Consider the following 15,375-nt stretch of genomic DNA (forward strand, 5'->3'; position numbering starts at 1 on the left):
ATTGTGAGGGAGATTAAGAAATTGTGAACTCTCCAATGCCCACAGTGGTGCAGAGAAGAATACTTGCAGGGAAAGCTCTTGTCAGTGACTGTGCATGGGAAATCGTCCATAAATAGGTGTAGAATCAGTACAGCCAGGTAGTCTGTTTTAGTATATAAGACATGACATGACATTCTCACTCTCATAATGTCAGCAGAAGCCAAATCTCCAATTATTTAGCAAAGAGAGTTGGAGACGAGTGACATAGATATTTTGACAGTCTTCTTTTCACTTTGGGGTGAACTATTTCAGTTACAGTAATACACTGTGCCCCTTATTTCAGAGAAATGCTATAATTCAATGTGAATACGTGGGAGATGCATACCGTGCACATTCGCATTTAATATAAAAGATAAGACACATATAAGTACAGAGAGAACAGGCTTTCCTATGATTTTAACCACTTGCCATTTCTTAAGCCATAAACAGAGGCCACCAGCAGCCAGTCATTGTGGCCCAGGATGCTTTGCAGATGGTGTGAACATCATTGTGATTACAGCACTGCGCCGCGGGCCCAGAGGACAGAAACCCTCAGCCTGAGTCGGCACGGCCCCGTCTAATGACCTGCCATCCCATCTGCCTAATTACGCCCTTCCTTATCGGGCCCTCTTGGCCCCTATCATTACTGGACATTTCGGGATGTGACCGGCCCATTCTGTAATTAGCGGATATAATTGAGTCTCTAGCCGTCGGAGTGATCCAGGCTGGAAAATCTTGATTGTTATAGAAGGCACTAAAATCATTGCAATGTTGCTCAGATTATGCCTTCTGGTTACTTTATGGCTGGAGCAAGAATCCATTCAATTAAATATGCAATTAAGAAGTGATCTATTTTTCTCATGACCAGTTATATTAAAAAATCAGTGTATGCTCTCATCTGTTTTATATAAAGTATTTTGAAAATAAATTCTTGAATTGCTTGTGTTGCCTACACAGTAGATTTCTGAGAGGTTCCTGGATCTCAGGTGGGCAACACACCCACTGTAAGGTTGGACATACAGCACCACATAATGTATATAACACGCGCAAATCCGCAATAGCTGCATCCATGCACACACCCTCACACAAACACGTGACCTCCTCTTTGGCTCACCAACCTTTCCACAAAATCTTGTACAAATCTGTGAATCCATTCGGAAGTTATGCGCCATTGTGACAGGCCACGCCCACCCCCACGCCCCATCTTCGTCAATCGGCGGCCTGAAAGCTGTTCCTTCTGGTCATGACCAACGTCCATGCCAAATTTCAGCATCCTGGGACAAAAACTGTGGCCACTACGAGGTGGGACACTTTTTGTGGACCGACCAACCGACCGACAGACAAAGCTATAGAGCTGCTGGTCCCAGCTAAAAAAGTACATGTACTGTATATAACAAAGCCTTTTAAAAATCCAATTGGCTTCATGAGGTATTCACTCTAATCTTAATTTCTAAGTCCCTAAAATGGTTCAAATGACTTCAGACTGCAACATGTAGTTGAAAATAGATTTATGTTAAATTATAATTGCAAGGTAAACTGCTCATGTAATTCTGGAGAACATCCGTAAGTGTGCTGTTGTCACTTCACATTTAATAAACTGATAGTGTCATCCTTATCATAAGTGTGATCCATGAGTTACAAAAAGTACATATTTGCACAATTCATTCAGACTTATCTAGTGACTTGAGAGTCTAGCCAACAGAAAACGATGTGGGTCTGTTGAAGATTTATCCTTGCCAGTTCTGACTATGGCTTGAAGTCCTCCATGGAACCCCTGCATTGTGAACACAGTCACCAGGCTGTTTCAATGTGCTCAATAAACTCCTCTGGTTCCCTGGGTGCTGGAGATCAGTCTGTGCAATCCTCTACATTACTGCTATAGCTCAAATTGGTGAGAAGGGGTGACTGGTTGGACAAGCTTTGAATGACGTGCATGCTAGTCTGTCCCACCCCGAAAAGATAGGGTGTTGTACCTGTGGGACAGGATTAAAATGACAATTGGGCATTGCCAATTATGAGAAAATGACAAACATGTTGGGTATTAATGTCATGTTTTAGTCGGCTCTTGGATCATTTACATATTTAAAAATTAATTATAAAACAGTCCGTTTGTAGAGACTGATTTGTTTTTTGATCTCCACTGTGATCTTAAATCTTTATTTTGCTATTATATATGTTTTTTCTTTATTTCGTTTCATGTTACTATTCATAATGTGTCACTGAATCTGCTTTATACTGAAATTTAAATTCAAGAGATACTATGCTAAAATATTACCACACTTCAAATATGTTATTTTTTTCATCATCTTTGCATAGGTTATTTTGTTTAATTGTTATTTTCAGCCTTAAGGCAAATAAATTAAAATAAATAGTTTTAAAGTGCACATTCAGCTTCGTGAGGGAAAATGGCTTCTATTCGTAACCTATCAAAACACATTTCCCCAGATCATCACTGAAGCATCCTGAAATAATGAAGTTGGCAAAAGTTCAAAAGCTTTTTGAAAATATAAATGGAAATGTTCCATTTATATATAATAAAAAAAAAAAAAAAACCAATGTGGTTCTAGAATTAATGAGGGAAATGATCTTATTTATTTGACTGCACAGGGCTTCATAAATCCTTCAGCGCCAAAGTTGTGGGGAGAGTTTGTGTATGGATGTACAAAAGTGGACTCCAAGTGCACTCAAATATTGAAGACAAGGGCTTGAGAGAGCGATTGCATAAATCATTCATGCCGTGTTTAAATTTTAAATCCGCATTCCTGTGAAAGGGAAAAGTCACTGTCACAAGATCTGATCTTGCCAGATTGTTTCCTGACACCACACATAATAATATTCTGGCTGACAAGATCCAGACAGACATTGCATAAACATGCAGCACAGAGATAAAATTAATATTTATTGAAAGTCTGTCACAATATTTGTGCCAACATGGTTAAAAAAAAAAAAATCACACACTTGATGCTAAAATTCATTTATCAAAATGAAGGGTAAAAGCTGCAAGGTAGACTGATATCATATCCCATGTATTCAATATCCATGAGGGTAAGCAGATGAGTGTGGTTTATGTCGAGGTAGTGACCGAAAATGAAAACACCTGAGTAAATGATGGAATCTGTATATGTAAAGCAACCAAATAAAGAAAATTAAGAATGATTACATTAGGAAAATAACATCCCAGTATTCACAGGGTCATGAATATGAACTGGACCGGCCTGGTTTTATAATTGTAGTTTTTTATGGCTGCAAACTAAGATCTCAGTGACCTTGAAAGAGGAGTGATTGATTGGGGTACATTTGGTGTGAGAATCAGGTACCAAGATGACCCGACTTGCTAACATTCCAAAAACAGCAGCTTTCCAAGGAAAATACATCAGATCAAAAGTGGGAAGAAGCACGTTCCCCAGGATCGTGATGAGATACTTCATTCATCAAAGTGGCTCTTAGTATCCATTAAGAGTCCCTAGTTTAAATATATATATATATATATATATAAGAATAAGAATAATAACCTAGCAGATGTCTGTTGATGGCTGTACAGTACCACATGCAGAGCCATAAGTGATTGTCTGAGGCAGTTACATGTGTGCTTGTTACCCCCTGGTTTCTAATATCCAACCTCAGATACAATAGTCGGCTGGCCAGGAGGCAAATCAAAACAAAGCTTGGGTTGCATAAAATACTAAACCCAAAATGACTTTTTTGGTTGCTTAAACATCACAAATAAACTGACATTTCATATGCATTCATTTTTCAGATGTGAGAAAGGCAAGTTTATCAAAAAATAATACACAAAGTTTTATGTTTTCGTTTTGCATTGTCTAGCATTCAACTTTATGGAAGCCATTTCAGTGACATGCTAATGGCTTGGAACCACAAGGGATGGCACAGACCTGTCATTTAAATACCATAGAAAAACAGGACATAAGCTGTACTGTTGTCATAGATGTGATTACTTTGTGGGGTGGCGGGGGGAAGGGGTTATCATAGTTCCCCCGAAGGAGAAGATACTGTTTGTTTGTTTAAATTAACAGTAATGAAAAGTTAATTAAACACGATGATTGAAAAGTACTGAGATTGGGAGGGGGAACCGGGATTACATGCGCATGATTGCTTTGTGTTTCACTGTGATGGTTGTTTAGTTCATTCATTTATTCATAAATGTATCCTTTCCAGAAACGGAATGCAATTAGTATCACTTTGCTAATGCCTGTTGCTACTTTGCCAATGAATAATGAAGAGTGTGTGTTGAGTATTTAACAGAAGATGGAAAAGATGTTGCAATCCTAATTTCTTCCAGGATTACATTCATTTTAACAATCATCAAGCCAATCAAATGTTGGTTCCATTTTTGTGTTTTACATGGTGTGGTGATAAGTTACTGAAGTACTTGGAATTATATTGTTTGCTATTATAAAAGTATTTGATCCTATCTAACCACAGTTGCCCCAATTTCATTTGAACAGACTTGAACAAAATGATTTAAGCAACTTTATGTTATGCAAATATTTATTTGTTTATTTATACTTTGTTTATGTATTTTTCAGCCTCTATTTGGTTTGCAGTGGTTGAATTAAGAAATTTTTATTTAAGACAAAGTTAATTGAATAAATTTATGTGAAAGCAAACAGTAATTTAGCTGAGTAGAGAGGTCTGACTTTTTAAACAAGCTATTTGGACAGACAGGATATTTTTGTATGCTTAAAGATTTATTGAGTTGCATACTTTCCAAATGTAACACCTTCCCAACAGTCCCTACCTCACCTTGACAGTCTTACTCTATCGAACCCACACAAGAAATCTGCAAACATCATCAGTCGATTCAAATCAACACCATGAGACATTAAGGACAAATGTATGAGGTGTACATGTGAAAGCTACGCAAGTGAGACGTGTAAGATGTACATGAGACATGTATTCTATACAAGTGACATATATGATGTGCACTGAGGTAATGGGACAATAGATCAATAGATATGAATCCTTATGCACATGACTGGAAGAAAAATGGCCTAAATGTCCGCCTGTTAAGCTGCACTTGAAGTGTCCTCCTATGATTCATGTCTGTGCAGGACCAACTGGGGTACTTCAGTGTCATAAGAAGCAGTGGCTGACACCGCATGCTTCACAGGAGAGCACATGCTTGTCTGCACTCAAATAATTAGCTATGATTTCAGGAATGAGCACTAATATATACTATTGGGCATTACAAATAGGAGAGGGAAGAGGGAAAAATATTTAAAAAGAGTAAATATTTTGCAGGACAGCCTTGCAGCCTTTAGTTGCAGGACAGACAGACAAAAATGCAACTCTTCTTCTACCCACGGCACAGTCCCTATATATCTGTGGGTTGTTTAAAAGGCAAATGGAGAACCCTCGGTTGAAACAGCAAAACACCACAAAATGGCAAAAGAAGGCATACTTTATCATGGTAATGTAAGAACACCGGGAGAGATGTTTCTCCAGCTATGTCCCACTAGTGAAAGCAAGCTGAAATAGACACATTAATGAGACAAGCCCGGGCAGGCATTATGGGTCTGACATAATTGGCGAGTGCTCAGGAAAAAGTCAATTATGCACATACTTGAAATTTTGTGGTCGAGTCCATTTTGATACATATTTCCCTTTTCCCTCATTAAAATTATTACACTAAAGTACGAAGCATATTTTTTTTTCAAGATTGCATTTATCTAGATGAATGCAAAGGATACAAAATAAACTTTTAAAAATGCTATATTTCTGTAATTTTCTGGTTGGTCATACGCATTGTTTCTTAAAGGTACAAATCCTGCATACAACATTTGCAGAGAAGTTAATATTTTCTTCGGGTGGAGATTTTAAGGAAATGCATAGCACAGCAGAATCTTCATCGATTTAAGAGGTCAAAAAAATAAATTGTGCATTTATACAATATTCATGGCTTTCATTCTAAATCTGGGTGTCAGACCAGTTCCTGAATTGTGTACACTTGTGGTTTTTAGAACCTGTATTAAGTGTATATTAAATATATTAAATGTGTAGGAGGACAGGAAGATAACTATTATGTTCAATGCCTGTTCGGTGCCTATTCAGTTCTCATTCAGCGTATAGTAGCAAGAGTGTAAAGTCTAGCTTCATGTTGTTGTTAGAGACATTTCTGAAGAAAATACAATAGGTTTTAGGGCAGCAAATGGGTTTGAAACTCTAAAGCTGTAGGTTCAATTCCCAGGTGGGGCAGTGTTGTTGTACCATTGAGCAACATACTTAACTTGAATTGCTTCAGCAAATATCCAGCTGTATAAATGGATTGTATGTAAAAAATAAATAAATAAATAAATAAAAATAAAACAAATGTAAGCTGTGTGAGTCACGCTGGATAAGAGCTTCTGCTAAATACTTATTACTTTTATTTGGCAGATTTCACATGTTTGACATCAGAGCTTGTAGTCCAATTAATCCAAGTGGCAAGTAAAGTCTCATTGTAAGAGACACCTTTCTTTGATGTATTACAATGTTGCAATTTAGACAACTCAAAAAGATTATGAAAAGACAGTAATTAAAACCACATCTAATCCTCCCCCTGACAAGCGGACAAAAGTATTTTGTTTCCTGTCAATAAAACAGGATTAATGCCGAGGCCCTCCAGGAGCATTACGGACACAAAAACTGCAGTAAAGTCGAAACATACAGAATTAGCAACAGTCAAATAATTAGCCATTAGATCCGGTGTGTGTGCCTGCGTGTGTGTGTGTGTGTGTGTGTGTGTGTGTGTGTGTGTGCGCATGTTCATGCTTGTGCGCACGTGCGCACATGGGGCCTTCAAAAAAGTTTTCACCAACCATCACACGCACGCACGCACGCACGACTGCCATTCATTAAACAGGTTCAGAGCAACTAAGATGGTTAAAAGGCTACAACAGTGAGATTACTCCCTGCAGAAGGAACTACAAGCCCTTTGTGTAAACAGGGTCATAGCTCGTTTGCTTCGCAGAGCTGTGTACCCGAGAACCTGAGAGAGCAGATTTAAATGAACCGCTTTCGCCAAGCAAAGTGTTCTCATTGAAGTTCCCCCCGTGAGCTTCGCGGCCTCAGATCCGACAATCCGCCTTTCCCGCGAGCACGCTAACCGCACGTACGGAACGTCACGGAAAGGCCAGGTGAAAAGCAGCGGTAAGTCTCCTGCAGTCAGCTCTCCAATCCTCAACCCGCCAGGCAACGAAGGCGCCATATGGCCAGAGCACTCGGATGGCATTGTTTCCACTGCATTCATCTTCCACTCTCCGCACCTGCTGCACGTACGAGCGAATGCGGTTAATTACCCGGGCGCATCTGCAGAGCTTCTGTATTTACGTTTCACTGTTCTCGCCGGAGACTGCGGCCATTGCATCGATGCTCGCCGAGTACAGGATACTGCTCGGAGTTTCCCCTCCGCCTCCCTCTCCCTCCCCCTCATGCAAAACAGTCCCTAAATAATTCATATTTGTGTTCACTCTCAAGGTGTTTTGGTCTCTCCATATGGTCCAGATTACTGGAGAGCTAGCTGAAATTCCTCATGTATATGCATAGCATCATGAGAGGTAGGTTTTCTTAGCCATTTCCATCCCATGAAATTTGTAGGAGAGAGCTAGCCTGCCTGGTAATCAAAATATGTGACTGTTATGAGATTCAGGGGGCCACAATTTGAAGCACATCCAAAATGGTCTCCAAGCAAAACTCTTGTAAACCATCCCCACAAAGCACACATCTTGTATGCAGTCAATACAACAGGTGGGCCCATAAAGAAGAAGTGGTATTTTTTTTTTACAAGAGGATATAAAAAGCAATATATACAGTACAGTCCATAAGCATTTGGTCAATGACATTTTTTGTTGTTTTGGCTCTGTACTCCAGCACAAATGCAATTGTACAGTTGGCTGCTCAGCTGTTTCTTTGCTAGCTGTGTATTGTTGCATCATTACTTCATGTACAAGAAAACTAACAAAAGCTCTACAGTTGATTATAGGTTTAGAATTTGCATTTGAAGTCTGTTGCTGTCGTCTCTCAACATGGGGATTAATGAAGTTTCAATTCCAATAAAGCAGGCTATCATGAGGCTGAAATGTTTTCAGAAGTTTATCAGTGACATAGCCAAAACATTGATTGTATCAACATCAACTGTGTGGTATATTGCTAAGAAGAAAGAATGCACAGTGAACTCAGCAATAGTAAACTAGGAAACCATGGAAGACAACTGCAGTGGAAGACCAAAGAAGACTGAATTGTGAAGAAAAATTCCTTTTCAACTATAAAACTAAGAAGAACACCCTCCAGGATATCGGCATAAATGTATCAAAGACTACCATAAAGAGAAGATTACACCATTACACCAAAGTCTTATGGACAGATCAGATGAGTATTAGCTGGTACCAAAGTGATGGAGAGGACAGTGATTAGGGCCACTAGTTTGTCTCCCATTGTTTTCTCGCATAGTACCTCAGTCCTCCACCAGCTTGAGGTCACAACTGTCTTTGTGAAGCCACATCTCAAACAACTATCCTATTTGTACTACCTCAGTAATCTAAGTTGATAAAATAATTTCCAGAAACTAAGCACAGATGGTGATTGACAGCGATATCTACAAGTGACACTCACATATTAAATTCAAGTTCTATTACTTATAACTGTGGACATGATACAGTATTTTTAAATGTTGCACAGAGGCATGGCAGGTTTTGCTAGAAGCAGTGGGAAATGTCCAAATTAAGAATAAAAAATAAATTTATGATTCAACCAATTAACTAATTGTGGTCTTCAGACCTGGTTTAACCTACTCACTTGTCTTCATTGATAATGTGACTTGTGATGGCATCGGCAGGACGAATTCTGAATACGTAAATGATCTTATCTGCTCAGATCCAACCAAATTCATAGGATAGCACCTCATCTTGCAGCAATGGCCCCAAACATACAGCTAAAGCAACCAAGGAGTTTTTTTTATTTATTTTATTTTATTATTATTATTATTTTTTTTTTTAAGTTGACTGTTTGCACTGTAACTTCATATTCATTGTTTCTTTTTCCAAATCCAATGTGCTGGAGTACAGAGCTGAGACAACAATTTTGTTTTCTTTTATTATTTTTGTACTATTAAATTGCAAACAGACCATAAACAGATAATGCAAGTTTCCAATAGTCACGTTTCTGAAATTTTACTATATAAAATAGGTTAGAATGTTTTTATTTTATTTTATTTTTTTATTTGGGGGGGGGGGGGGTGGTGGTAGTAATTTACAACAGTTATACAACAATACAACAGTTAATACAACAGTCTGGGGTGGGGGGTTGAGGTATTAAATCAATTTGGTAACTTACAGATTAATGCCATTGTTGCATTTGTTTGATATTGTACCATAACTACAGTTATAACCAGTTAAGTCCATTTTCACTGAAACTAATGGGAAAGAATAAATTAATAAATAGAACAGATAAAACAATGAAGAGAATTTTGCATAAAATGCTGTATTAGGAAGACAGCAACAGTAAATACCTGCAGCAGTACACACTCTCAGAAGAAAGGGTTTAAAAAGCTCCACTGTGTCTCCACAGAGGAACCCTATCTAGTTCAAGGCTTCTTTGTCAGGCAAAATGGTTCAGTCTGGGAGCTTTCACACGTTTCATACTTACCAAGAGGGTTCCATAAAGAACTAAAAAGAGTTTCCCTGTGGAGGCAAGCCAAAGAGCCTTGTTTCTGAGAGTATAGATGTGAAGGCTTCCACCCCTCCTTCACCTGCCTGGCTTGCTGACTCCATGAATCAGACTGCAATAGAACTATTAGGCAGTATAATGGGTCTAATGAAAACCCTCTTAAAACATTAGCAAACTCACAGCTTTCACGTTTCTTTCGAAAAGCGATTCTCTAAGTGCACCTCACTTAAATCTTTAAATCAATCATCGCATCAGTCAGTCCGCCTGGCAATCACAATGCTAACCCATTGGATTCCAAGTCTAACTGTTAAATGAGATCATTTTGAATGAGGTATTTAGTTTAGTTTATTAAGGTTTTAATTTAGGTAAACAGATTGCTGAAGCATTGCAAGATAAAAATCCATGTGCTTTGATTGGCTCTGTTTTTAATTTCAATGATATGCACGGTTCAAGTATAACAAGTACCATGGTCTTCAGGAGATTTAATTTTTTCACAGCTGCACACTATTTCTGCATGTACAGTATCATCAATACCAGGGAATGTGCACAAATTAATAAAAACAGAGATGGATCCCACAAACCCATAAACCTCCATTCTTAGAGTGAGATGGTGTCATGTGCAAAGGACTATTGAGTATGAGTACTAATGAGTGAAAGAGTGTTGGGTTCATCATTGGTGCCATATGAATGGTTCGGACTCAGTTGTGGTGGTTCGGCTGTGGTCAAGAGCACTTCTGGAAATATGGAGTTAAAGAGAGGTGGGTACACTTACAAACACATGCATATATAAACTTTTTGAACATGCTCGAAACACACTGCATCGATACAGTATCTGCTGGAACACCACTGGAACAAAGCATCGTCAGTTGTATATTTCCAGGGGAAAGCAGGATGAGGCTCACAAACTACCCATAATTCCCTACTTGTCAGGAAAATTTAATGCTACATTTGGGGTAGTGATACTGGCAACGCCAGAAACATCACACAGGCCACAGTTACAAATGGAAAGAGATTTTACACAATTAAAATGTTTTTTAAATCAGTCAGTACTGGTCCTCTGACATACACCTGTGAGCTCAGTGTTGAAAACCTGTTAAATTAATTTTGGATGAGCTGGTGTGGGGGATCTACTCAGCTCATTGTGAGTTACCAATGGCTGAATTTCAGCAAAACAAATCAATGAGATTGCACTCATTAAAAATGGAACACAGCAGTCTCCTCTTAAGCTTAAACATGCTATACACTGTCAAGCTAAAAAATATACACATACCGATTAATAGCTTCTGGCTGGAGTCATAGTGCAGTATTATGAGGATAAAGTAACAGGCTAAATTAATTGTTTGGAGGGGGATGCAGAAACCTCCATTTATTACCTGACACAGAATGCAAAAGAGTGTACCCCCCCAGTCAGACCAGAGAGAGTAAGCCCCAGCAGTTCTGAATAATGTCTTGAGTTTTTTTTATGGGGGAAGGAAGATTTATGGACCCCAAGATAGGCCGTAATTAAATGCACACATATTTGTAGGACTTCAACAATGAGCATATTTTCCAACACTGAAGCTTTTTCCCCACTCTAATACATCATCGCTCCATATTTAATCATTTCTGTTCCAGACACTTAAGAAACCACGGTTTCTTTCCCTCCTGCCAGAAGGGGGGAAAAAAGTAAGGAAAAAACAAAACAAACATGATGTGAAAGCGATGGCGTTCCAGGGGGTTTCGAGAGTTTCAAACAGGTGAAAGAACACGACGGAGAGGAGCAGCACGGGTGTACTTCGGTCTCCGTCTTAACTGATTTGCATGCATAGCGCAACGCCGCGCAACGCAGCCTGCTCCCCCCGCACGGATGTACAAAACGGGAACACAGGGATAAATGGTGGCTTTTGTACCCCGTACAGCGGTCTTATAACAAAATGTTGACACGTGGGCCATTGTGAGGGGATTGCCCGGTAGCTTTGTAGCCGCGGTACATTATAATGTCTGTGAATCCATCATCCGGGGTGATGTCTTCTGGAGCCGGGAAGTGCACTGGGCAGCCTGCCACTTCTTTATGAGTAACACGGTATTACACCGTAGCAGCAGGACGGAGAGCTGGCTCACAGGCCAGCCTGATTAAAATAAACTCAGCGAGACCCCGGCAACATCCTTCAGGTCGGGCGCGCACGAAACCGCAGCACCCCCAGTCCCCCCCTCCCCCCCTTCACTTCATGCTGTCTGGCCTTGTAACACCACCCCCCATCCCCATCCCGATACCCATCCCCATCCCATCCGCTGGTGAGAATAACCTAACACCACGTGCCCCCTGCCCCTCCGCAAATTCTGGACCTGAGGTTCGTTACTGTTTGTGAACGGCGTCTCAGGTCCATGAATCTAAAAAAGGCCAGAGAAATCGTGCTATTATAAGACTGTCTAAGCCGGCCAAAGAAGTTTAACAAGTTCCAGGGCAACGTGCGCTGCATTCACAAATCAATACTTTGGAATACATCCATACTAATACACTGGCCTTTTTTCTTCCCCACCCTCTCCACGCTGTTAGGTAGAGGGTCAGGGTTTTTTATATTCAAGTGACATTTTCTGTTAAACCTCCAAGATAATGTGCCAGCGCTTTCATTAGAGAGACCACGGAACAGAGAGATTCCGCAGCAGGAGAATCTGCCTCAGAGAAAATGTATTTATTTATTTATTTATTTATTTACTTTGCTGTGTTGTCAAGGTCACTGACATCAAGGAACATAAGAAGAATGAAGAAAATATGTTACATTTGGCTCATATTTATGCAGTCCCAAGAGGCACTTCCTTTATAAAAAATAAAATTAAAAAAAAAAAACACTTGAAAACATACCATATAATTTTTTCTTCCTCAATATATTATCCTATCCATAAAAACCAACTTATAGACATGTAGCACTTCATTAAATGGCTAATGGAGGTTGAGAAGTACTGACTGAATTAATTTTATCCCTTACGCCACAACACCGGGTCAGAATAGGTCAGGTGGCCTCATGTGCTTTTTAGGAATTCAGCAGATGCTCTTATCCAGAGCAACTTCCACAGTTGACATTGTTATTATTATTATTATTATTTACATACACTCCATTTATACAGCTGTATATTTACTGGAGCAAGTACCGCCTGGGAATCAAATATGGTTGACAGCCTAGTTCCCCTAACCGTTATGCTACACTCTCAACCTATAGGAGCTCGCATATTGGACAGAGAAGTCCATACCAAACCGAATCTGCATAAAGGCTCTGACTGGCCAAACTGGCTCGAGCATCCATAGAACCCCGGGCAGTCGTCCAGCACCACCATTCGGGCTAGCACTGTAGCACCACGCAGACGATGTGTCGGCACTTGGCACGGCCTCATAGCTTCGTTTAGTTTCAACAACGGCATCCTGCATTCTGAATCACGGACGAAGCACGAAGCACGCTCTGCCCAAGCGTCAAGCTCAAGCTTTTTCAAAATGTGATGATTACAGCAAATCTTTGATGCCGTGTTCCCAAAGCAGTAAAAAATAAAAAAATAAATAAAAAAATAAAAAATAAAAAAAAACATTTCTCTAATAAAACGGCCTTCAAAAGGCACTAAAACAGGTCAACTGCATTACGAGATGCACAATTTGCAAGTCTAGTCGCTCGGTTAATCTTGTCAACAACTTTCATATCATAAATTATTCCATGTTTTTCTCTTCATTCATGTGTATACTGACTTACTAGATAACAGGTTTATTGATAAATATTGATACAAACAGACCTGCAGCATGGAAGTCTCATGTCAAACAGTATGTTATATATTCTAATGTAAAATAAAATAATGAATATGAAATTAACCACACCTTTCAGAATAAAATTGTATGCAGTTCACAAAGCACAGCGCATTGTATGAATCCCAATTTCATCAATGGCCACATAGCGCTCACCTCGACAGTGATCTCCTTCATCATAGCCGTCCTCACAGTCTCTGGCCCCGTTGCACAGTTTGTTGTAGTGAATGCACCTCCGGGTGCCAAGGCACTGAATGTGGTTCAGTGCGCACTTCACTAGCGCCTCACCTGCACCTGAGGCAAAGAGAACAGGTTCCATTAGCACTTGTGCACATGCTTTACAGGCATTCATTCATATGCACAGCTCGTGGTAAATTCATTTGAAATTTCATATAGATTGGGGGAGAGAAAGCCAGAGTAAGACTGAATAAAAAGAGTAAAAAGAAGCGCTGGAACAGATATGGTGCAGCAGCCAGTAAAATTGATTTGGGAACTTGACTTTGCGAGATCAATTCCCAGATGTGGTTTAGCTGACGCAACCTTGAACAAGGTGCCGAGAACTTGAATTGCTTCAGAAAATATCCAGCAGTTTAAAAGGCTAATATTTCAAAAGTGAGCTGCCCAAGTTTCCACGGATAAGAGCGACCCTTGAATGAGTGATGTAGCTAATAATGACATGGCACCGCCCATGTGGCCTAGAAAACACTTACGCCAAGCGATGTGGCGAGGAACGTCAAAACTCTTGAGTGCCATTTGGATTGTGCCTGTTATTTCCAGTTTCTTCCCATGTTTCAAAGACAGCCCCACACCCTCGCGACACACCACCCCCCCCCCCCCCCCCCCTTCCCATTTCCATCATTTCAAGCAGTTCGTCTTTGTGTTGGACAGGCAATAACGCCCACAGAACTTCCCCCATGGCATTCCCAGCAGAGTCCTGCTCCACTTCCGTGATCTCAGAGAAGACCATGTATAATTTAGCAAACATGAGAGGTGTTTAAAAATACGCCGTCTCCAAAGCTTTGTCCCTCCCAGCGGTTGGCGCAGACGGCCCCGCTGCAGAGCCAGGCCGAGGCACCGCACTGGAAGAAACAGCCCGTGACACAAATTTCGGTAGAGATGAATAGGAGTTTCAGGAACTTCTTTTCGGATAAGCGGGAACTCGCCCGTACCCTTTGCAAAACTACGCTTTCGTCAAACCAATCTCTCGCCCTGAACGTTTTTGTATATAAAATAAAACGGAGCAGTTGTTTAAAGGCTGTTTTTTAGGACGCCACAGAGCCCAGCACTGATGCGGGTGGAAATCATGATTGCCGAGATGGACGAGCTGAATTTCAATATCAGTAGTTTCTCCGATTGTGTTTTTCACAGTCAGTCAGGAGCCTTCTGTTTTCTTGACTGAAGTCAAATTGAAAAAAAAAAAAAAACTCAAAGTTTATTGAACAAGACAAAAATAATCTGAATCTGGAGCATGGGAAAGTGTTATATTCATGAATTTAATTTCAAGGTCAGTCAAAATTCTGTTTTAAGCAGTATTTGAAACAGCATGAATGCATTAGTCATAAAAGGAAGACAAGTGGATTATACAATTAGATTTTTGACAACAAAAAAACATTGTTCAACATTTGTCCTTTGATACACAAGTCAAAATAAAAAAAAAAAATAAAAAAAACATTTTGTTTACAAGCAGTGGTGAGTTCAGTAATCACCAATATGCAATATGTATTTGCCAAACCGTGAGTGTAGAGAAAAAAGTTATACTTGCGTTTATTTCCATAAAAGATAAGAATACATGTTGATTGACTCCTGGCTACTGTCCTTCTCTTCATGCAAATAAAGATCTCATAAGTGGTTATGAGTGATTTGGTAGTTAGGATCCCTAAGTGTTTTTCCAGGCTCCTATACAGCCCTATATACCCTTGTTTTTTTGA

The 15,375-nt window shown here is 39.8% G+C and overlaps 1 protein-coding gene across 4 annotated transcripts in view; it reads right to left on the reverse strand.

The window, feature by feature from the left end:
* LOC118223692 (low-density lipoprotein receptor-related protein 1B-like) overlaps positions 1-15,375 on the reverse strand; it is a 400,652-nt gene that overhangs the window by 274,392 nt on the left and 110,885 nt on the right. For all 4 annotated transcript variants that reach the window (XR_004764484.1, XM_035410580.1, XM_035410579.1 and 1 more), the window contains one exon: positions 13,604-13,741. Coding sequence is in view for 3 of the 4 variants with exons in the window: in XM_035410580.1 (XP_035266471.1) it covers positions 13,604-13,741 (138 nt within the window). In the remaining variant the exon portion in view is untranslated. The remainder of the gene's footprint in view (positions 1-13,603; positions 13,742-15,375) is intronic.

The sequence above is a fragment of the Anguilla anguilla genome, chromosome 3 (assembly GCF_013347855.1).
Source record: "Anguilla anguilla isolate fAngAng1 chromosome 3, fAngAng1.pri, whole genome shotgun sequence".
Lineage (NCBI taxonomy): Eukaryota > Metazoa > Chordata > Actinopteri > Anguilliformes > Anguillidae > Anguilla > Anguilla anguilla.